The sequence below is a fragment of the Oncorhynchus clarkii genome, chromosome 3, assembly GCF_045791955.1.
Source record: "Oncorhynchus clarkii lewisi isolate Uvic-CL-2024 chromosome 3, UVic_Ocla_1.0, whole genome shotgun sequence".
In the NCBI taxonomy this organism is placed as follows: Eukaryota; Metazoa; Chordata; class Actinopteri; order Salmoniformes; family Salmonidae; genus Oncorhynchus; species Oncorhynchus clarkii.
The window spans coordinates 90,905,504-90,930,705 of record NC_092149.1 but is presented as its reverse complement, the minus strand read 5'-3'; the positions used below and the strand labels follow the sequence as shown (position 1 = coordinate 90,930,705).

Here is a 25,202-nt window from a genome sequence, read left to right as displayed (position 1 = left end):
AGGAACCCTCTCTACACTACCATCTTCTGTTCTGTCCATCAGAAACCGTCTCTACACTACCATGTTCTGTTCTGTCCATCAGTAACCATCTATACACTACCATGTTCTGTTCTGTCCAGCAGGAACTCTCTCTACACTACCATGTTCTGTTCTGTCCATCAGGAACCCTCTCTATACTACCATGTTCTGTTCTGTCCATCAGTAACCCTCTCTACACTACCATGTTCTGTTCTGTTCTGTCAATCAGGAACCCTCTCTACACTACCATGTTCTGTCCATCAGGAACTCTCTCTACACTACCATGATCTGTTCTGTCCACCAGGAACCCTCTCTACACTACCATGTTCTGTTCTGTTCTGTCCATCAGCAACCCTCTCTACACTACCATGTTCTGCCCATCAGGAACCCTCTCTACACTACCATCTTCTGTTCTGTCCATCAGAAACCCTCTCTACACTACCATGTTCTGTTCTGCCCATGAGGAACCCTCTCTACACTACCATATTTTGTTCTGTCCATGAGGAACCCTCTCTACACTACCATGTTCTGTTCTGTTCTGTCCATCAGCAACCCTCTCTACACTACCATGTTCTGCCCATCAGGAACCCTCTCTACACTACCATGTTCTGTTCTGCCCATCAGGAACCCTCTCTACACTACCATGTTCTGTTCTGCCCATGAGGAACCCTCTCTACACTACCATGTTCTGTTCTGTTCATCAGGAACTCTCTACACTACCATCTTCTGTCCATCAGGAACCCTCTCTACACTACCATGTTATGTCCATCAGGAAGCCTCTCTACACTACCATGTTATGTCCATCAGGAAGCCTCTCTACACTACCATGTTCTGCCCATCAGGAACCCTCTCTACACTACCATCTTCTGTTCTGTCCATCAGAAACCCTCTCTACACTACCATGTTCTGTTCTGCCCATGAGGAACCCTCTCTACACTACCATGTTATGTTCTGTCCATCAGCAACCCTCTCTACACTACCATGTTCTGTCCATCAGGAACCCTCTCTACACTACCATGTTATGTCCATCTGGAAGCCTCTCTACACTACCATGTATGTCCATCAGGAAGCCTCTCTACACTACCATGTTATGTCCATCAGGAACCCTCTCTACACTACCATCTTCTGTTCTGTCCATCAGAAACCCTCTCTACACTACCATGTTCTGTTCTGCCCATGAGGAACCCTCTCTTCACTACCATGTTTTGTTCTGTCCATCAGGAACCCTCTCTACACTACCATGTTCTGTTCTGTCCATCAGGAACCTTCTCCCTACAGTCCATGTTCTGTCCATCAGGAACCCTCTCTACACTACCATGTTTTGTTCTGTCCATCAGCAACCCTCTCTATACTACCATGTTCTGTTCATCAGGAACCCTCTCTACACTACCATGTTCTGTTCTGTCCATCAGAAACCCTCTCTACACTACCATGTTCTGGCCATCAGGAACCCTCTCTACACTACCATGTTCTGTTCTGTCCATCATAAACTCTCTACACTACCATGTTCTGTTCTGTTCATCAGGAACTCTCTACACTACCTTGTTCTGTTTATCAGGAATCCTCTCTAAACTACCATGTTCTGTTCTGTCCATCAGAAACCCTCTCTACACTACCATGTTCTGTTCTGTCCATCAGAAACCCTCTCTACACTACCATGTTCTGGCCATCAGGAGCCCTCTCTACACTACCATGTTCTGTTCTGTCCATCATAAACTCTCTACACTACCATGTTCTGTTCTGTTCATCAGGAACTCTCTACACTACCTTGTTCTGTTTATCAGCAACCCTCTCTACACTACCATGTTCTGCCCATCAGGAACCCTCTCTACACTACCATGTTCTGTTCTGCCCATGAGGAACCCTCTCTACACTACCATGTTCTGTTCTGTTCATCAGGAACTCTCTACACTACCATGTTCTGTCCATCAGGAACCCTCTCTACACTACCATGTTATATCCATCAGGAAGCCTCTCTACACTACCATGTTATGTCCATCAGGAAGCCTCTCTACACTACCATGGATGTCCATCAGAAACCCTCTCTACACTACCATCTTCTGTTCTGTCCATCAGAAACCCTCTCTACACTACCATGTTCTGTTCTGCCCATGAGGAACCCTCTCTACACTACCATGTTTTGTTCTGTCCATCAGGAACCCTCTCTACACTACCATGATCTGTTCTGTCCATCAGGAACCCTCTCCCTACAGTCCATGTTCTGACCATCAGGAACCCTCTCTACACTACCATCTTCTGTTCTGTCCATCAGAAACCGTCTCTACACTACCATGTTCTGTTCTGTCCATCAGTAACCATCTATACACTACCATGTTCTGTTCTGTCCAGCAGGAACTCTCTCTACACTACCATGTTCTGTTCTGTCCATCAGGAACCCTCTCTATACTACCATGTTCTGTTCTGTCCATCAGTAACCCTCTCTACACTACCATGTTCTGTTCTGTTCTGTCAATCAGGAACCCTCTCTACACTACCATGTTCTGTCCATCAGGAACTTTCTCTACACTACCATGATCTGTTCTGTCCACCAGGAACCCTCTCTACACTACCATGTTCTGTTCTGTTCTGTCCATCAGCAACCCTCTATACACTACCATGTTCTGTCCATCAGGAACCCTCTCCCTACAGTCCATGTTCTGACCATCAGGAACCCTCTCTACACTACCATCTTCTGTTCTGTCCATCAGAAACCGTCTCTACACTACCATGTTCTGTTCTGTCCATCAGTAACCATCTATACACTACCATGTTCTGTTCTGTCCAGCAGGAACTCTCTCTACACTACCATGTTCTGTTCTGTCCATCAGGAACCCTCTCTATACTACCATGTTCTGTTCTGTCCATCAGTAACCCTCTCTACACTACCATGTTCTGTTCTGTTCTGTCAATCAGGAACCCTCTCTACACTACCATGTTCTGTCCATCAGGAACTTTCTCTACACTACCATGATCTGTTCTGTCCACCAGGAACCCTCTCTACACTACCATGTTCTGTTCTGTTCTGTCCATCAGAAACCCTCTCTACACTACCATGTTCTGTTCTGCCCATGAGGAACCCTCTCTACACTACCATATTTTGTTCTGTCCATGAGGAACCCTCTCTACACTACCATGTTCTGTTCTGTCCATCATAAACTCTCTACACTACCATGTTCTGTTCTGTTCATCAGGAACTCTCTACACTACCTTGTTCTGTTTATCAGGAATCCTCTCTAAACTACCATGTTGTGTTCTGTCCATCAGTAACCCTCTCTACACTACCATGTTCTGTTTTGCCCATCAGGAACCCTCTCTACACTACCATGTTCTGTTCTGTCAATCAGGAACCCCCTCTACACTACCATGTTCTGTCCATCAGGAACCCTCTCTACACTACCATGTTATGTCCATCAGGAACCCTCTCTACACTACCATGTTCTGTTCTGTACAACACGAACCCTCTCTACACTACCATGTTCTGTTCTGTTCTGTCAATCAGGAGCCCTCTCTACACTACCATGTTCTGTCCATCAGGAACTCTCTCTACACTACCATGATCTGTTCTGTCCACCAGGAACCCTCTCTACACTACCATGTTCTGTTCTCTCCATCAGCAACCCTCTCTACACTACCATGTTCTGCCCATCAGGAACCCTCTCTACACTACCATCTTCTGTTCTGTCCATCAGAAACCCTCTCTACACTACCATGTTCTGTTCTGCCCATGAGGAACCCTCTCTACACTACCATGTTTTGTTCTGTCCATCAGCAACCCTCTCTACACTACCATGTTCTGGCCATCAGGAACCCTCTCTACACTACCATGTTCTGTTCTGTTCATCAGGACCTCTCTACACTACCATGTTCTGTTTATCAGGAATCCTCTCTAAACTACCATGTTCTGTTCTGTCCATCAGTAACCCCCTCTACACTACCATGTTCTGTTCTGCCCATCAGGAACCCTCTCTACACTACCATGTTCTGTTCTGCCCATCTGGAACTCCCTCTACACTACCATGTTATGTCCATCAGGAAGCCTCTCTACACTACCATGTTCTGTTCTGTTCATCAGGAAGCCTCTCTACACTACCATGTTCTGTTCTGTCCATCAGGAACCCTCTCTACATTACCATGTTATATTCTGTCCATCAGGAACCCTCTCTACACTACCATGTTCTGTTCTGTTGTGTCCATCAGCAACCCTCTCTACACTACCATGTTCTGCCCATCAGGAACCCTCTCTACACTACCATGTTCTGTTCTGTCCATCAGTAACCCTCTCTACACTACCATGTTCTGTTCTGTCCATCAGCAACCCTCTCTACACTACCATGTTCTGCCCATCAGGAACCCTCTCTACACTACCATCTTCTGTTCTGTCCATCAGAAACCCTCTCTACACTACCATGTTCTGTTCTGCCCATGAGGAACCCTCTCTACACTACCATATTTTGTTCTGTCCATGAGGAACCCTCTCTATACTACCATGTTCTGTTCTGTACTGTCCATCAGCAACCCTCTCTACACTACCATGTTCTGCCCATCAGGAACCCTCTCTACACTACCATGTGCTGTTCTGCCCATGAGGAACCCTCTCTACACTACCATGTTCTGTTCTGTTCATCAGGAACTCTCTACACTACCATGTTCTGTCCATCAGGAACCCTCTCTACACTACCATGTTATGTCCAACAGGAACCCTCTCTACACTACCATGTTATGTTCTGTTCTGCCCATGAGGAACCCTCTCTACACTACCATGTTTTGTTCTGTCCATCAGCAACCATGCATGTTCTGGCCATCAGGAACCCTCTCTACACTACCATGTTCTGTCCATCAGGAACCCTCTCTACACTACCATGTTCTGCCCATCAGGAACCCTCTCTACACTACCATGTTATTTTCTGTCCATCAGGAACACTCTCTACACTACCATGTTCTGTTCTGTTCTGTCAATCAGGAACCCTCTCTACACTACCATGTTCTGTCCATCAGGAACTCTCTCTACACTACCATGATCTGTTCTGTCCACCAGGAACCCTCTCTACACTACCATGTTCTGTTCTGTTGTGTCCATCAGCAACCCTCTCTACACTACCATGTTCTGCCCATCAGGAACCCTCTCTACACTACCATGTTCTGTTCTGTCCATCAGTAACCCTCTCTACACTACCATGTTCTGTTCTGTTCATCAGGAACCCTCTCTACACTACCATGTTATGTCCATCAGGAAGCCTCTCTACACTACCATGTTATGTCCATCAGGAAGCCTTTCTACACTACCATGTTCTGCCCATCAGGAACCCTCTCTACACTACCATCTTCTGTTCTGTCCATCAGAAACCCTCTCTACACTACCATGTTATGTTCTGTCCATCAGCAACCCTCTCTACACTACCATGTTCTGTTCTGTCCATCAGGAACCCCCTCTACACTACCATGTTCTGTCGATCAGGAACCCTCTCTACACTACCATGGTATGTCCATCAGGAAGCCGCTCTCCACTACCATGTTATGTCCATCAGGAACCCTCTCTACACTACCATCTTCTGTTCTGTCCATCAGAAACCCTCTCTACACTACCATGTTCTGTTCTGCCCATGAGGAACCCTCTCTACACTACCATGTTTTGTTCTGTCCATCAGGAACCCTCTCTACACTACCATGTTCTGTTCTGTCCATCAGGAACCCTCTCCCTACAGTCCATGTTCTGACCATCAGGAACCCTCTCTACACTACCATCTTCTGTTCTGTCCATCAGAAACCGTCTCTACACTACCATGTTCTGTTCTGCCCATGAGGAACCCTATCTAAACTACCATGTTTTGTTCTGTCCATCAGCAACCCTCTCTACACTACCATGTTCTGTTCATCAGGAACCCTCTCTACACTACCATGTTCTGTTCTGTCCATCAGGAACCCTCTATACACTACCATGTTCTGTTCTGCCCATCAGGAACCCTCTCTACACTACCATGTTCTGTCCATCAGTAACCCTCTCTACACTACCATGTTCTGTTCTGTCCATCAGTAACCCTCTCTACACTACAGTGTTCTGTCCATCAGTAACCCTCTTTACACTACCATGTTCTGTTCTGTCCAACAGGAACCCTCTCTACACTACCATGTTATGTTCTGTTCTGCCCATGAGGAACCCTATCTAAACTACCATGTTTTGTTCTGTCCATCAGCAACCCTCTCTACACTACCATGTTCTGCCCATCAGGAACCCTCTCTACACTACCATGTTCTGTTCTGCCCATCAGGAACCCTCTCTACACTACCATGTTCTGTTCTGCCCATGAGGAACCCTCTCTACACTACCATGTTCTGCCCATCAGGAACTCTCTATACTACCATTTTCTGTCCATCAGGAACCCTCTCTACACCACCATGTTATGTTCTGTTCTGCCCATGAGGAACCCTATCTAAACTACCATGTTTTGTTCTGTCCATCAGCAACCCTCTCTACACTACCATGTTCTGCCCATCAGGAACCCTCTCTACACTACCATGTTCTGTTCTGCCCATCAGGAACCCTCTCTACACTACCATGTTCTGTTCTGCCCATGAGGAACCCTCTCTACACTACCATGTTCTGCCCATCAGGAACTCTCTATACTACCATTTTCTGTCCATCAGGAACCCTCTCTACACTACCATGTTATGTCCATCAGGAAGCCTCTCTACACTACCATGTTATGTCCATCAGGAAGCCTCTCTACACTACCATGTTCTGCCCATCAGGAACCCTCTCTACACTACCATCTTCTGTTCTGTCCATCAGAAACCCTCTCTACACTACCATGTTCTGTTCTGCCCATGAGGAACCCTCTCTACACTACCATGTTATGTTCTGTCCATCAGCAACCCAATCTACTCTACCATGTTCTGTTCTGTCCATCAGGAACCCCCTCTACACTACCATGTTCTGTCCATCAGGAACCCTCTCTACACTACCATGGTATGTCCATCAGGAAGCCGCTCTACACTACCATGTATGTCCATCAGGAAGCCTCTCTACACTACCATGTTATGTCCATCAGGAACCCTCTCTACACTACCATCTTCTGTTCTGTCCATCAGAAACCCTCTCTACACTACCATGATCTGTTCTGCCCATGAGGAACCCTCTCTACACTACCATGTTTTGTTCTGTCCATCAGGAACCCTCTCTACACTACCATGTTCTGTTCTGTCCATCAGGAACCCTCTCCCTACAGTCCATGTTCTGACCATCAGGACCCTCTCTACACTACCATCTTCTGTTCTGTCCATCAGAAACCGTCTCTACACTACCATGTTCTGTTCTGCCCATGAGGAACCCTATCTAAACTACCATGTTTTGTTCTGTCCATCAGCAACCCTCTCTACACTACCATGTTCTGTCCATCAGAAACCCTCTCTACACTACCATGTCTGTTCTGTCATCAGGAACCCTCTCTACACTACCATGTTCTGTTCTGTCCATCAGGAACCCTCTATACACTACCATGTTCTGTTCTGCCCATCAGGAACCCTCTCTACACTACCATGTTCTGTCCATCAGTAACCCTCTCTACACTACCATGTTCTGTTCTGTCCATCAGTAACCCTCTCTACACTACAGTGTTCTGTCCATCAGTAACCCTCTCTACACTACCATGTTCTGTTCTGTCCAACAGGAACCCTCTCTACACTACCATGTTATGTTCTGTTCTGCCCATGAGGAACCCTCTCTACACTACCATGTTTTGTTCTGTCCATCAGCAACCCTCTCTGCACTACCATGTTCTGGCCATCAGGAACCCTCTCTACAATACCATGTTCTGTCCATCAGTAACCCTCTCTACACTACCATGTTCTGTTCTGCCCATGAGGAACCCTCTCTACACTACCATGTTCTGTTCTGGCCATCAGGAACCCTCTCTACACTAACATGTTGTTCTGTCCAAAAGGAACCCTCTCTACACTACCATGTTCTGTTCTGTCCAACAGGAACCCTCTCTACACCACCATGTTCTGTTCTGTCCAACAGGAACCCTCTCTACACTACCATGTTTTGTTCTGTCCATCAGGAACCCTCTCTACACTACCATGTTCTGTTCTGTCCATCAGGAACCCTCTTCCTACATACCATGTTCTGACCATCAGGAACCCTCTCTACACAACCATCTTCTGTTCTGTCCATCAGAAACCGTCTCTACACTACCATGTTCTGTTCTGCCCATGAGGAACCCTATCTAAACTACCATGTTTTGTTCTGTCCATCAGGAACCCTCTGTACACTACCATGTTATGTCCATCAGGAAGCCGCTCTACACTACCATGTATGTCCATCAGGAAGCCTCTCTACACTACCACGTTATGTCCATCAGGAACCCTCTCTACACTACCATCTTCTGTTCTGTCCATCAGAAACCCTCTCTACACTACCATGTTCTGTTCTGCCCATGAGGAACCCTCTCTACACTACCATGTTTTGTTCTGTCCATCAGGAACCCTCTCTACACTACCATGTTCTGTTCTGCCCATCAGGAACCCTCTCTACACTACCATGTTCTGTCCATCAGTAACCCTCTCTACACTACCATGTTCTGTTCTGTCCAACAGGAACCCTCTCTACACTACCATGTTATGTTCTGCCCATGAGGAACCCTCTCTACACTACCATGTTCTGTTCTGTCCATCAGTAACCATCTATACACTACCATGTTCTGTTCTGTCCAGCAGGAATTCTCTCTACACTACCATGTTCTGTTCTGTCCATCAGGAACCCTCTCTACACTACCATGTTCTGTTCTGTCCATCAGTAACCATCTATACACTACCATGTTCTGTTCTGTCCAGCAGGAATTCTCTCTACACTACCATGTTCTGTTCTGTCCATCAGGAACCCTCTCTACACTACCATGTTCTGTTCTGTCCATCAGTAACCCTCTCTACACTACCATGTTCTGTTCTGCCCATCAGGAACCCTCTCTACGCTACCATGTTCTGTTCTGTCCATCAGGAACCCCCTCTACACTGCCATGTTCTGTCCATCAGTAACCCTCTCTACACTACCATGTTCTGTTCTGCCCATGAGGAACCCTCTACACTACCATGTTCTGTTCTGCCCATGAAGAACCCTCTCTACACTACCATGTTTTGTTCAGTCCATCAGCAACCCTCTCTACACTACCATGTTCTGGCCATCAGGAACCCTCTCTACACTAACATTTTGTTCTGTCCAACAGGAACCCTCTCTACACTACCATGTTCTGTTCTGTCCATCAGCAACCCTCTCTACACTACCATGTTCTGTTCTGTCCATCAGGAACCCTCTCTACACTACCATGTTCTGTTCTGTTCATCAGGAACCCTCTCTACACTACCATGTTCTGTTCTGTCCATCAGTAACCCTCTCTACACTACCATGTTCTGTTCTGCCCATCAGGAACCCTCTACACATTGTAAATAATTTGTTAACCGACTTGACTAGTTAAATAAAACAAATAAAAAGTAGTGTACACAGGTAAATAAAGTACCAACTGCTGTAAAACATTTTTAATGGGTTAATGCAGGCATTTTTGCAGACACTTTTTCTCAACAGCGCAACACATCCTGACTGTACCACCAACATGTGACCCATCCATACAAACACATCATGACTGTACCAACATGTGACCCATCCATACAACACATCCTGACTGTACCAACATGTGACCCATCCATACAACACATGCTGACTGTACCAACATGTGACCCATCCATACAACACATCCTGACTGTACCAACATGTGACCCATCCTTACAACACATCCTGACTGTACCAACATGTGACCCATCCATACAACACATCCTGACTGTACCAACATGTGACCCATCCATACAACACATCCTGACTGTACAACCAACATGCGACCCATCCATACAACCAACATGACATTTTTTCATTGATGAATTGAATCAGTTTCAGGTCCTGACTGGTTAGAATGTGAAGCTGGCCTGACCCCTGTAACACAGACTGTAATAATGCCAAGGGGACAGCATCCTATACAGCTTGATCTCCAACACTGTTTGAGCTCAGTGCATCTGGACAGGACTCATTTAAATCCTTAACAGATACATGGAAAGCTAAATCTCTGGAAGTTGAATCTATACAGTGCCTTGAAGTATTCAGATCCCTTGACTTATTCCACATGTTGAGTTACAGCCTTAATTGAAAAACAGACCTCACCCATCTATCCACACACAATAACCTGTTACGACAAAGTGAAAACATGTTTTTAGAAAATGTTGCATATTTATTGAAAATCAAATACAGAAATCTAATTTATATAAGTATTCATACTGACACTCCAAATTGAGCTCAGGTGCAACCAATTTCCTTTGATCATCCTTGAGATGTCATTACAACTTGGAGTCCATCTGTGGCCAATTCAATTGTTTGGACATTATTTAGCTGTCTATACATGGTCCCACAGTTGACAGTGCATGCCAGAGCAGAAATTAAATCCAAGGAACTATGATCCCTTATTGATGTCACTTGTTAAATCCACTTCAAATCAGTGTAGATTATGGGGAGACGACAGGTTAAATACATTTTAAGCCTTGATACAATTGTGACAGATTGCGTGTGCGATTCAGATGGTGAATGGGCAAGACAAAAGATTCAAGTGCCTTTGAACGGGGTATGATGGTAGATGCCAGGAGCACCGGTTTGTGTCAAGAACTATAACCCTGCTGGGATTTTCAAACTCAACAGTTTCCTGTGTGTATCAAGAATGGTCTACCACCCAATGGACATCCGGCCAACTTGACAAGTGTGGGAAGCATTTTAGTCAACATGAGCCAGAATCCCCATTGAACGCTTTCAACACCTTGTAGAGTCTATGCCCTGACGAATTGAGTCTGTTCTGAGGGCAAAAGGCGGGGTGCAACTCAAAATTGGGAAGGTGTTGCTAATGTGTGATATACTCAGTGTATTTGGGGAAGAGAATAAAACAATTTCTAGAGTGTTGAAAGGTTGAAGAGCACAGTGGTCTCCATCATTGGGAAATAAAAATATATATATGGAACTACCCAGACTGTCTAGAGCTGGCCGTCTGACCAAACTGAGCAACCAGGCGAGGACCTTGGTCAGGGAAGTGACCACTGACAAAACTACAGATTTTTTTGGCTGACTTAGGATAAATCGCATCAGCACTTCACCAATCTGGACTTTATGGGATAGTGGCCCGACGGAAAACACTTCGGAAAAAAAGGCACATGACAACACACCTGGAGTATGCAAAAAGGCACGTGAAAGACTCAGAGCATAAGGCAAATGATTATGTGGTCTGATGAGACAAAAAATGTTACTCTGGCCTGAATACAAAGCTCTATGTCTGGAGAAAACCAGACATCACCCGTCTTACACCATCCCCACCGTGAAGCATGGTGGTGGCAGCATCACCATCCCTACCGTAAAGCATGGTGGTGGCAGCATCACCATTCCTACCGTGAAGCATGGTGGTGGCAACATCATGCTTTGGGGATGCTTTTCAGCAGAAAGGACTGGGAGGGAACAATGAATGGAGCCAAAGACAGGCAAATCCTCGATAAGAACCCGTTTCAGAGTGCAAAAGACCTTACACTGGGGGCGAAGATTTATGTTCCAAAAGGACAAAGACCTCAAGCATACAGCCAAAGCAACAGTGGAATGGCTTCAGAACAAGAATGTGAAAGTCCGTCAGTGGCCCAGCCAAAGCCCAGACTTGAAAATATGTAAAAAGATGAAGATTTCTGTTCACCGCTACTCCAGCTAACTTAAGAGCTTGAGAAAATCTGCAAAGAATAATGGGAGCAAATCCACAAATCAAGACGACTCAAAGCTGATCCAGACATACTGAAGACGACTCAAAGCTGATCCAGACATACCCGAAGGTGCTTCTTCAGAGTACTGACTCAGGGGTGTGAATACTTATGTAAATTAGATATTTAATTTAATACATTTGCAAACATTTATAAAAACATATTTTCACTTTGTTATTATGGGGTATTGTGACTAGATGGGTGAGAAAAAAACAAGCAATTTAATCCATGTTGAATGCAGCCTGTAACAACATGTGGAATAAGTTGAGGGGTATGAATACTGTCTGAAGACACTAGGTTGGTCTTTGCATAAGTGATCGTCCAATGGGAGACTGTCTGGGGAAATTGCCTTTCCTATTCGTCCAATAGCGAGTGTGACTAGTTCAGAGGCAGAGTGTATAGACATGTTTGTCTTACATACAATAACAGCATCAACACAGGGTCTCGTAATGCCAGAAAATAAAACAGACTTGCTTTAAAACCGGTCTTCTGAAGATGGTTAAACTGTCATTTACATAGAAATGGTGCCATCAATATGGGGCATACTCATCTTTTAAAAAGTGTAAAGAATTGATCTTGCACTGAAAGTGTTCACGCTTTAATGTCTAGTCACAAAATGGGCTAAACATTACAAATATATATTTCTCATTAATCAAACCCTTAACACGTCCCTATAGAATTCCATATCAAAATTACTATGGGAACTAGTGCAATCTGGAGGCAGCCTGGTCTGTGGGACGGGGCAGCCTGGTCTGTGGGACGGGGCAGCCTGGTCTGTGGGACGGGGCAGCCTGGTCTGTGGGACGGGGCAGCCTGGTCTGTGGGACGGGGCAGCCTGGTCTGTGGGACGGGGCAGCCTGGTCTGTGGGACGGGGCAGCCTGGTCTGTGGGACGGGGCAGCCTGGTCTGTGGGACGGGGCAGCCTGGTCTGTGGGACGGGGCAGCCTGGTCTGTGGGACGGGGCAGCCTGGTCTGTGGGACAGGGCAGCCACAGAATCAAATAGGGAGAACACAGTAGATCAGCTCCAGAGTAATGGCAGATAGATTTTGCCATTTGAAATGACAAAAATAGCAGACAAAACTTGAGGACCAAAACCAAACATTTCTTTCCACCAGTAGGAGTCAGCCTCCCAGCCAGTTAGCCTCCCAGCTCTGTTCATCCCTGCTCGGGGGGGGGGGGGGGGGTCTCCATGCTGTCTCAGCTCCTAGTGTCTGGATCAGAGGGCTGTCTCTGCTGTAGCAGTCAGGACTGTTTTAGGCGCTTCCTCGGCAGGCCGAAGGGCGGGCACTGTGCCGATGCCAAGGCTCTGAAGGCCTCGGCCACTAAGTGAGGGTGGGACTGGATCATTGACTTCCAGCCTGCCGTCTCCATTATGTCCGTGGCATGACTGCAATACAACCATACACAGACAGGACGTTAACACCAAACATCTGAAACCAAAGGAAAATCAATCTAGGACTGTAATGACAGAATAAATACAGTAGTACAGATATATAAATGCAACATGTAAAGTGTTGGTTTCATGAGCTGAAGTAAAAGATCCCAGAAATGTTCCTGTTAGTGAGCGTTTCTCCTTTGCCAAGATAATCCATCCACCCGACGGTGTGACATATCAAGAAGTTGATTAAAACGGCATGACAATAAAAGGCCACTAAAATGTGCCGTTTGACACAGTTGTCTCAAGTTGAGGGAGCGTGCAATTTATTTATTTTATTTTAACTTTATTTAAGTCAGTTAAGAACAAATTCTTATTTTCAATGACGGCCATGGAACAGTGGGTTAACTGCCTGTTCAGGGGCAGAACGACAGATTTGTACCTTGTCAGCTCGGGGGTTTGAACTTGCAACCTTCCGGTTTCTAGTCCAACGCTCTAACCACTAGGCTACCCTGCCGCCCTGGCAGATTTTGCTGACAGCAGGAATGTCCACCAGAGCTATTCCCAAATAATGGAATTTGAATTTCTCTACCATAAGCTGCCTTCAACGTTGTTTTAGAGAATTTGGCAGTACGTCCAGCCGGCCTCACAACCGCAGACCACGCGTAACCACACCAGCCCAGGACCTCCACATCTGGCCTTTTCACCTGCGGGATCATCGGACACCAGCTGATGAAACTGTGGGTTTGCAGATCTGAAGAATTTCTTTACAAACTGTCAGAAACCATCTCAGGGAATCTCATCTGTACACTCGTCGTCCTCACCAGGGGCGACCTGACTGCAGTTCGGACTTCAGTGGGAAAATGCTCTCCTTCGATGGCCACTGGCATGCTGAAGAAGAATGTTCTTCATGGATGAATCCCGGTCTTAACTGTACCGGGCAGATGCCAGAGAGCGTGTATAGTGCAGTGTGGGCGAACAGTTTGGTGACGTCAACGTTGTGAACACAGTGCCCCATGGTGGTGGTGGGGATATGGTACGGGCAGGTATAAGATACAGACAACACAATTGCATTTTATTGATGGTCATTTGAATGCAGAGATACACCGCGACAGGAGCCTGAGGCCCATTGTTGTACCATTCATCCGCCGCCATCACCTCATGTTTCAGCATGATAATGTGGCTCCATGTTGCAAGGATCTGGACACAATTCCTGGAAGCTGAAAATGTCCCAGTTATTCCATGGCCACATACTCACCAGACATGTCACCATTTGAGCATGTTTGGGATACTCTGGATCGACAGAATACTTCAGTTCACGCCAATATCCAGCAACTTCGCACAGCCATTGAAGAGTAGGACAACATTCCACAAATCAACAGCCTGATCAACTCTAGGCGAAGGAGATGTGTCACCCTGCACGAGGCAAATGGTGGTCACACCAGATACTGACTGGTTTTCTGATCCACGCCCCTACCTTTTTTTTAAAGGTATCTATGACAGATGCATGTCTGTATTCCCAGTCATCTGAAATCCATAGATTAGGGCCTAATGAATGTATTTACATTTACAGTTCATATAAGGAAATCAGTCACTCATTAAAATCTTTGAAATTGTTGCATGTTGCATTTCTATAGTTGTCCAGTATACATAGTATACATACATGTGTTTCAGACAAAGGGCTGCAGCAGTAGCAGTGGTGGGGACATCTTATTCAAACTCCTTTAGTCCTTACAACAGATCACCAGTAATACTAAACTAATTAAAACAGACATCCTTCCTCTATGAAAACTGAGATGACTCAAGGTGTCCTTAACACACTACATCACACAGAATAAAACAAAAATGTTCATGTCATATTGTAGAACAGTGAACAAAGCTTATCCAGGTAGAGTCTATTAATAACATGGATCAGCCCCATACTGGCCCTGTTGGCCCCCTCCTCCCTGGCTAAAACAATGAATTCTAATGCATCTCTTTGGGAGAGATAAGAGTTTGTTATTAATCTGGTGTCACATATTAGATAGTTACATACTTGCTATTCCAGTTTTTCCCATCTTTACAGCCCAGCTGTCGGAGGACGCTGCACCTACAGGAGATAACAGAGCAGCGCTGAGAGAAGGTAAACACGGCTGGCAGGAGGGATTCATCACTGGGGCTTTCTACAGATACTTGCCTGTTGATAAAATCTATGGCTTGTGCTTTGAGCTGCTCTGCACTGTGTAAGTCCGCCAGGATCAGGGTATCAGCCACGTTATCCACAGAGAGGCTGGTGCACAGAGCCTCTTCACACATCACCTTTAAACGCTCCAAGGCATACTGGTGGAGAGAGAGGGTGGTTAAGGTTTGGAGTCAGGGGTTAGGATTCATTAGGGTTGGGGTCAGGTTTGGAGTCAGGGGTCAGGGTTTGAGTCAGCGGTTAGGATTCATTAAGGTTGGGGTCAGGGGTTAGGGTTCATTAAGGTTGGGGTCAGGATTCATTCAGGTTGGGGTCAGGGTTGGAGTCAGGGGTTAGGGTTCATTAAAGTTGGGGTCAGGATTCATTAGGGTTAGGGTTCATTAAGGTTGCGTACAGGATTTATTAAGGTTGGGGTCAGGGTTGGAGTCAGGGGTTAGGATTCATTAGGGTTGGGGTCCGGGGTTAGGGTTCATTAGGGTTGGGGTCAGGCTTCATTAAGGTTGGGGTCAGGGTTAGAGTCAGGGGTTAGGATTCATTAAGGTTGGGGTCAGGGTTAGAGTCAGGGGTTAGAATTCATTAGGGTTGGGGTCAGGGGTTAGTGTTCATTAAAGTTGGGGTCAGGATTCATTAGGATTGGGGTTAGGGTTCATTAAGGTTGGGGTCAGGATTCATTCGGGTTGGGGTCAGGATTCATTCGGGTTGGGGTCAGGATTCATTAGGGTTGGGGTCAGGGGTTAGGATTCATTAAGGTTGGAGTCAGGGGTTAGGGTTCATTAGGGTTGGGGTCAGGCTTCATTAAGGTTGGGGTCAGGGTTAGAGTCAGGGGTTAGGATTCATTAGGGTTGGGGTCAGGGGTTAGGGTTCATTAGGGTTGGGGTCAGGGGATAGGGTTCATTAAGGTTGGGGTCAGGGTTAGAGTCAGGGGTTAGGATTCATTAGGGTTGGGGTCAGGGGTTAGGGTTCATTAAGGTTGGGGTCAGGCTTCATTAAGGTTGGGATCAGGGTTAGAGTCAGGGGTTAGGATTCATTAGGGTTGGGGTCAGGGGTTAGGTTTCATTAAGGTTGGGGTCAGGGTTGGAGTCAGGGGTTAGGGTTCATTAAGGTTGGGGTCAGGGTTGGAGTTAGGGGTTAGGATTCATTAGGGTTAAGGTCAGGGGTTAGGCTTCATTAGGGTTGGGGTCAGGGGTTAGTGTTCATTAAAGTTGGGGTCAGGATTCATTAGGGTTGGGGTCAGGGGTTAGGGTTCATTAAGGTCGGGGTCAGGATTCATTAGGGTTAGGGTTCATTAAGGTTGCATACAGGATTCATTAAGGTTGGGGTCAGGGTTGAGTCAGGGGTTAGGATTCATTAGGGTTGGGGTTAGGGTTCATTAGGGTTGGGGTCAGGGTTGGAGTCAGGGGTTAGGATTCATTAAGGTTGGGGTCAGGGTTAGAGTCAGGGGTTAGAATTCATTAGGGTTGGGGTCAGGTTTAAGTCAGGGGTTAGGATTCATTAGGGTTGGGGTCAGGATTGGAGTCAGGGGTTAGGATTCATTAAGGTTGGGGTCAGGATTCATTAAGGTTGGGGTCAGGGTTGGAGTCAGGGGTTAGGATTCATTAAAGTTGGGGTCAGGATTCATTAGGGTTAGGGTTCATTAAGGTTGCGTACAGGATTCATTAAGGTTGGGGTCAGGGTTGGAGTCAGGGGTTAGGATTCATTAAGGTTGGGGTCAGGGTTGGAGTCAGGGGTTAGGATTCATTAAGGTTGGGGTCAGGCTTCATTAAGGTTGGGGTCAGGGTTAGAGTCAGGGGTTAGGATTCATTAGGGTTGGGGTCAGGGGTTAAGGTTCATTAAGGTTGGGGTCAGGCTTCATTAAGGTTGGGAACAGGGTTAGAGTCAGGAGTTAGGATTCATTAGGGTTGGGGTCAGGGTTGGAGTCAAGGGTTAGGATTAGGGGGTTAGGGTTCATTAAGGTTGGGGTCAGGGTTGGAGTCAGGGGTTAGGTTTATTAAGGTTGGGGTCAGGGTTGGAGTCAGGGATTAGGATTCATTAGGGTTAGGGTCAGGGGTTAGTGTTCATTAGGGTTAGGGTTGGAGTCAGGGGTTAGGATTCATTAAGGTTGGGGTCAGGGTTGGAGTCAGGGGTTAGGATTCATTAAGGTTGGGGTCAGGGGTTAGGGTTCATTAGGGTTAGGGTTGGAGTCAGGGGTTAGGATTCATTAAGGTTGGGGTCAGGGTTGGAGTCAGGGGTTAGGATTCATTAAGGTTGGGGTCAGGATTCATTAGGGTTAGGGTTCATTAAGGTTGCATATAGGATTCATTAAGGTTGGGGTCAGGGTTGGAGTCAGGGGTTAGGATTCATTAGGGTTGGGGTTAGGGTTCATTAGGGTTGGGGTCAGGGTTGGAGTCAGGGGTTAGGATTCATTAAGGTTGGGGTCAGGGTTGGAGTCAGGGGTTAGGATTCATTAAGATTGGGGTCAGGGGTTAGGATTCATTAAAGTTGGGGTCAGGGTTAGAGTCAGGGGTTAGAATTCATTAGGGTTGGGGTCAGGGGTTAGTGTTCATTAAAGTTGGGGTCAGGATTCATTAGGGTTGGGGTTAGGGTTCATTAGGGTTGGGGTCAGGGTTGGAGTCAGGGGTTAGGATTCATTAAGGTTGGGGTCAGGGTTGGAGTCAGGGGTTAGGATTCATTAAGGTTGGGGTCAGGGTTAGAGTCAGGGGTTAGAATTCATTAGGATTGGGGTCAGGGGTTAGTGTTCATTAAAGTTGGGGTCAGGATTCATTAGGGTTGGGGTTAGGGTTCATTAAGGTTGGGGTCAGGATTCATTCAGGTTGGGGTCAGGATTCATTAGGGTTGGGGTCAGGGTTTAGGATTCATTAAGGTTGGGGTCAGGGGTTAAGGTTCATTAAGGTTGGGGTCAGGCTTCATTAAGGTTGGGAACAGGGTTAGAGTCAGGAGTTAGGATTCATTAGGGTTGGGGTCAGGGTTGGAGTCAGGGGTTAGGTTTATTAAGGTTGGGGTCAGGGGTTAGGGTTCATTAGGGTTAGGGTTGGAGTCAGGGATTAGGATTCATTAGGGTTAGGGTCAGGGGTTAGTGTTCATTAGGGTTAGGGTTGGAGTCAGGGGTTAGGATTCATTAAGGTTGGGGTCAGGGTTGGAGTCAGGGGTTAGGATTCATTAAGGTTGGGGTCAGGGGTTAGGGTTCATTAGGGTTAGGGTTGGAGTCAGGGGTTAGGATTCATTAAGGTTGGGGTCAGGGTTGGAGTCAGGGGTTAGGATTCATTAAGGTTGGGGTCAGGATTCATTAAGGTTGGGGTCAGGGTTGGAGTCAGGGGTTAGGATTCATTAGGGTTGGGGTTAGGGTTCATTAGGGTTGGGGTCAGGGTTGGAGTCAGGGGTTAGGATTCATTAAGGTTGGGGTCAGGGTTGGAGTCAGGGGTTAGGATTCATTAAGATTGGGGTCAGGGGTTAGGTTAGGTTGGGGTCAGGGTCAGGGGTTAGAATTCATTAGGGTTGGGGTCAGGGGTTAGTGTTCATTAAAGTTGGGGTCAGGATTCATTAGGGTTGGGGTTAGGGTTCATTAGGGTTGGGGTCAGGGTTGGAGTCAGGGGTTAGGATTCATTAAGGTTGGGGTCAGGGTTGGAGTCAGGGGTTAGGATTCATTAAGGTTGGGGTCAGGGTTAGAGTCAGGGGTTAGAATTCATTAGGATTGGGGTCAGGGGTTAGTGTTCATTAAAGTTGGGGTCAGGATTCATTAGGGTTGGGGTTAGGGTTCATTAAGGTTGGGGTCAGGATTCATTCAGGTTGGGGTCAGGATTCATTAGGGTTGGGGTCAGGGTTTAGGATTCATTAAGGTTGGAGTCAGGGGTTAGGGTTCATTAAGGTTGGGGTCAGGGTTAGGATTCATTAGGGTTGGGGTCAGGGGTTAGGGTTCATTAAGGTTGTGGCCAGGGTTGGAGTCAGGGGTTAGGTTTCATTAAGGTTGGAGTCAGGGTTAGGATTCATTAAAGTTGGGGTCAGGATTCATTCAGGTTGGGGTCAGGGGTGGAGTCAGGAGTTAGGATTCATTAGGGTTGGGTCAGGGGTTAGGATTCATTAAGGTTGGGGCCAGGGGTTAGAATTCATTAATGTTGGGGTCAGGGTTGGGGTCAGGATTCATTAAGGTTGGGGTCAGGGGTTAGGATTCATTAAGGTTGGGGTCAGGGTTGGAGTCAGGGGTTAGAGTTCATTAAGGTTGGGATCAGGGTTAGAGTCAGAGGTTAGGATTCATTAGAGTTGGAGTCGGGGGTTAGGATTCATTAGGGTTGGGGTCAGGGGTTAGGGTTCATTAAAGTTGGGGTCAGGGGTTTGTGTTCAATAAGCTTGGAATCAGCGGTCAGGATTCATTAAGGTTGGGGTCAGGATTTATTAAGGTTGGGGTCAGGATTTATTAAGGTTGGGGTCAGGATTTATTAAGGTTGGGGTCAGGATTTATTAAGGTTGGGGTCAGGATTGGGGTCATGCGATATTACAATAGTTATTGACAGCCACCGTCGATGGTGACCACATCGGTATGTGAGACAATGATTTATCCTATTTGATCTTGACTGGTACCACTCCGTAAAGTATCGAACAGCAAGGCAGCGCATGACTGACATTCGGAGTAATTTGCCTATTCTATTAGCCTGAGATTGACATGGTCGATCTCCACAGAGATCGCAGAGAGCTGATCTGTAGGGTTACAGTCCCCATGTGAATCTAGCTCTGACAAAACTTTTTTTTTAAACACCCCAACCATGCAGATTATTTCACATTTTAAAACAATTTTGATTAAAATTCAAATCATTTCAAATGACATGTTAGCCGTATATCAACAGGCTACTGTAACCCTGTTATTAGTGCCAATATGGACTAGCTCCGTTATATTGGGTCAGTCGTACTTTGTCAGCAGCTGCCAGCAGGTTGTCGGCCATCTTGTCCAGGTTGGGAGCTTTCCCTGTGTAGATGAATCCCATCATCTCCTTAAACACGTCTGGCTCCACATCACTGATGTCCACACGGTTCTGAGGCAGGACACAGTATCATTGTGTTACTATGAGAAATAAAGTAGCAGCAGTACAACACAATGTGTTCATTTGTGAAGGTCTCAGTGAAACACACCTTTTTACTCTCTTCCATCTCATGTTCAAACATGGCGCTAAATACGGGAGATCTCGCTGTCAATCAAAGAAGGAAAAACAACATTAGTATGTCTGTGGTGATTCAAGGCATTCTTAACCAAACTGCTGCCATGCCTAAAGCACGGAGTCAAGGGGTGAAGGAATCTATCCCTGCGTTCTGCACAGCTAGGAGGGCTGAGGTAAGAGAGGGGTGGAGAGGCCCTCAGGATTACAACCAGGTGTTACAGGGTTAGGGATTAAAACCAGAGGGCTGGTACGCGGCAGAGAGGGGGCTGGTACGCGGCCTAGAGGGGGCTGGTACGCGGCAGAGAGGGGGCTGGTACGCGGCAGAGAGGGGGCTGGTACGCGGCAGAGAGGGGGCTGGTACGCGGCAGAGAGGGGGCTGGTACGCGGCAGAGAGGGGGCTGGTACGCGGCAGAGAGGGGGCTGGTACGCGGCAGAGAGGGGGCTGGTACGCGGCAGAGAGGGGGCTGGTAAGCGGCAGAGAGGGGGCTGGTAAGCGGCAGAGAGGGGGCTGGTAAGCGGCAGAGAGGGGGCTGGTAAGCGGCAGAGAGGGGGCTGGTGCTGGTAGTGGTAGAGAGGTAGTGTCCGAGTCTTACCTGCTAGGATGGATTTGTGTGCCTTGAACTCCTGCCCTCCAACATAGAGGGAACAGTCAGTGAAGCGGGAACACTGCCACAGGTTCCCCAGGTCGTCTGACAGCTGGCACTCTGGTACCTTCAGCATGTTCATGTTGGACTGGCCAGAGATGTTCACAGAGTCCTGCACCACACTCACCTAGAATATAATATAACATACATTATCTATACATTTACATTATCAATACTAAATCATGTTGGACGGCCCAGAGATGTTCAGAGTCCTGAACCACACTCACCTAGAATATAATACATGATCAATACATGATTTACTGTTCCTTCAGAAAGTATTTATACCCCTTGATTTATTACACATTTTGTTGTGTTACAACCTGAATTCAAAACGGACTAAATATACTATTTTCCTCACCCATTGACACACAATACTTTACAATGACAAAGTGAGAAAAAAAACATAATTTTTGTAAATGTATTGAAAAAGAAATCCCCAAATCTCAAATTTACATAAGTATTCCTACCCAGAGTCAATACCTGTTAGAATCACCGTTGGCAGCGATTACAGCTGTGAGTCTTTCTGGGTAAGTCTCTAAGAACTTTGCACATCTGGATTGTACTATATCGGCACATTATTCTTTAAAAAATATTCAGGCTCTGTCATTGCTAGGTGGCCATTTTCAAGTCTTGCCATAGATTTTCACGCCAGTTTAAGTCTAAACCGTAACTAGGCAACTCAGGAACATTCAACGCCATCTTGGCAATCAACTCCAGGGTATATTTGGCATTGTGTTTTAGGTTATTGTCCTGCTGTAAGGTGAATTTGTTTCCCAGTGTTTGTTGGAGTGCAGAATGAACCAGGTTGTACTCTAGGATTTTGCCCTAGCTTAGCTCTATTCCATTTATTTTTATCCTAAAAATCTCCCTAGTCCTTTTCCGATGACGAACATACCCATAATATAACGCAACCACCACCGTGCTTGAAAATATAGAGTGTGGTGCGAAGTGATGTGTTGGATTTGCCCCAAACATAATATTTATTCAGGACATAGTTCATTTCTTTGCCACATTTTTTGCAGTTTTACTTTAGTGCCTTGTTGCAAACAGGAGGCATGTTTTGGAATATTTGTGTTCTGTACAGGCTTCCTTCTTTTCACTCTGTCAATTAGGTTAGTATTGTGGAGTAACTACAATGTTGTTGATCCATCCTCTGTTTTCTCCTATCACAGCCATTGAACTCTGTTTTAAAGTCCCCATTGGCCTCATGGTGAAATCCCTGAGCGGTATCCTTCCTCTCCGGCAACTTAGTTAGGAAGGGCGCCTGTATCTTTGTAGTGACTGGGTGTATTGATACACCATCCAAAGTGTAATTAATAACTTCACCATGCTCAAAGGGATATTCAATGTTTGCTATTTTCATCTACCAATCGGTGTGCTTTGTGAGGCATAGGAAAACATCCCTGGTCTTTGTGATTGGATCTGTGTTAATTTGTAAAAATTACTAAAAACATAACTCCACTTTCACATTATGGGGTATTGTGTGTAAGCCAGTGACAACATTTAAATGTAATCCATTTTAAACACAACAGAAATGTGGAAAAAGGGTTGTGAATACTCTCAGAAGGCCTTGTATACATGATCTATACTAAAATACTATACTATTCATGTTGGACTGGCCAGAGATGTTCACACTATCCTGCACCACACTCATCTAGATAATAATATATATCTATACTAGAAATGGGCAATATGGACAAAAGTCAAATAGCCATAAATTGAGCCATTTTGCTTGATAATGATACATACAAAAACATTTATTTATATTAGGGACAGGGCTCTAGACTGACTTTTTCCAGTGCTAAGTGAGATATGAAAGAAGATCGCTATCTAACATGTTCAGGGAATGCATGATGGATATTTTTGATGTGCAGCATGCGAAAATAGGAACCAGAATAATCAGATTTGTTTTTGCCTCTTTAGAGATTAATTTCCTGCATGTTTTTGGTGCATATTGTCCAAGGCTATATCTGACAATTTGACATAATTCACCATCTGAGGTAGTAGGAACTAAAAACACAGCAAGATTGCTACAGTGCCTTGCGAAAGTATTCGGCCCCCTTGAACTTTGCGACCTTTTGCCACATTTCAGGCTTCAAACATAAAAATATAAAACTATATTTTTTTGTGAAGAATCAACAACAAGTGGGACACAATCATGAAGTGGAACGACATTTATTGGATATTTCAAACTTTTTTAACAAATCAAAAACTGAAAAATTGGGCGTGCAAAATTATTCAGCCCCCTTAAGTTAATACTTTGTAGCGCCACCTTTTGCTGCGATTACAGCTGTAAGTCGCTTGGGGTATGTCTATCAGTTTTGCACATCGAGAGACTGACATTTTTTCCCATTCCTCCTTGCAAAACAGCTCGAGCTCAGTGAGGTTGGATGGAGAGCATTTGTGAACAGCAGTTTTCAGTTCTTTCCACAGATTCTCGATTGGATTCAGGTCTGGACTTTGGCTTGGCCATTCTAACACCTATGTTAGACAATATGTTTATTTTTGAACCATTCCATTGTAGATTTTGCTTTATGTTTTGGATCATTGTCTTGTTGGAAGACAAATCTCCGTCCCAGTCTCAGGTCTTTTGCAGACTCCATCAGGTTTTCTTCCAGAATGGTCCTGTATTTGGCTCCATTCATCTTCCCGTCAATTTTAACCATCTTCCCTGTCCCTGCTGAAGAAAAGCAGGCCCAAACCATGATGCTGCCACCACCATGTTTGACAGTGGGGATGGTGTGTTCAGGGTGATGAGCTGTGTTGCTTTTACGCCAAACATAACGTTTTGCATTGTTGCCAAAAAGTTCAATTTTGGTTTCATCTGACCAGAGCACCTTCTTCCACATGTTTGGTGTGTCTCCCAGGTGGCTTGTGGCAAACTTTAAACAACACTTTTTATGGATATCTTTAAGAAATGGCTTTCTTCTTGCCACTCTTCCATAAAGGCCAGATTTGTGCAATATACAACTGATTGTTGTCCTATGGACAGAGTCTCCCACCTCAGCTGTAGATCTCTGCAGTTCATCCAGAGTGATCATGGGCCTCTTGGCTGCATCTCTGATCAAACTTCTCCTTGTATGAGCTGAAAGTTTTGAGGGACGGCTAGGTCTTGGTAGATTTGCAGTGGTCTGATACTCCTTCCATTTCAATATTATCGCTTGCACAGTGCTCCTTGGGATGTTTAAAGCTTGGGAAATCTTTTTGTATCCAAATCCGGCTTTAAACTTCTTCACAACAGTATCTCGGACCTGCCTGGTGTGTTCCTTGTTCTTCATGATGCTCTCTGCGCTTTTAACGGACCTCTGAGACTATCACAGTGCAGGTGCATTTATACGGAGACTTGATTACACACAGGTGGATTGTATTTATCATCATTAGTCATTTAGGTCAACATTGGATCATTCAGAGATCCTCACTGAACTTCTGGAGAGAGTTTGCTGCACTGAAAGTAAAGGGGCTGAATAATTTTTGCACGCCCAATTTTTCAGTTTTTGATTTGTTAAAAAAGTTTGAAATATCCAATAAATGTCCTTCCACTTCATGATTGTATCCCACTTGTTGTTGATTCTTCACAAAAAAATACAGTTTTATATCTTTATGTTTGAAGCCTGAAATGTGGCAAAAGGTCGCAAAGTTCAAGGGGGCCGAATACTTTCGCAAGGCACTGTATCTCTAAATATTATATTGTTGTTAGATAGCCATGCAATTGATCTAACAGTGAATTTAACATCCTACAATAACTTTCCAATGGTAGGACACATGGCCAAACCATCTCAATGACATACAGTTTGTAAAGTGCTGCCTATTCCTCTATATACACAGTTGATGAATAGACTCACAGAGTCTCTTTTTTAACGGTTTTAGAAGTAAGAATATGCCGGAATGTTGTGTAGCCTAATCACTGAAATTACCGGCTTCGGTAAAACGAGGGTAATATCGGTGTCTGAAATTCTCTCTCTCTCTCAGTAGGAGGACAGTACACCCGATAGTAGACCTGACAGTAGAATGTGTCCAGAACAAT

General features: G+C 45.6%; 1 protein-coding gene across 4 annotated transcripts in view; it reads right to left on the bottom strand.

Annotated features, from left to right (window-relative positions):
* Positions 1-9,531: 9,531 nt before the first annotated feature.
* The window catches only part of LOC139405551 (speckle-type POZ protein-like A), a 45,992-nt gene continuing 30,321 nt past the window's right edge, over positions 9,532-25,202 (bottom strand). For 3 of the 4 annotated variants that reach the window (XM_071147968.1, XM_071147969.1, XM_071147970.1), the window contains exons 7-12: positions 21,128-21,305; positions 20,509-20,564; positions 20,289-20,411; positions 15,388-15,530; positions 15,247-15,300; positions 9,532-13,223 (exon numbers count right to left, since the gene is read on the bottom strand). In XM_071147968.1, the coding sequence (XP_071004069.1) occupies positions 13,079-13,223; positions 15,247-15,300; positions 15,388-15,530; positions 20,289-20,411; positions 20,509-20,564; positions 21,128-21,305 (699 nt within the window). In that variant the 3' untranslated portion in view covers positions 9,532-13,078. Of the gene's footprint in view, positions 13,224-15,002; positions 15,301-15,387; positions 15,531-20,288; positions 20,412-20,508; positions 20,565-21,127; positions 21,306-25,202 lie in introns of those variants that run through there. The other variant, XM_071147971.1, reaches the window with a different exon arrangement.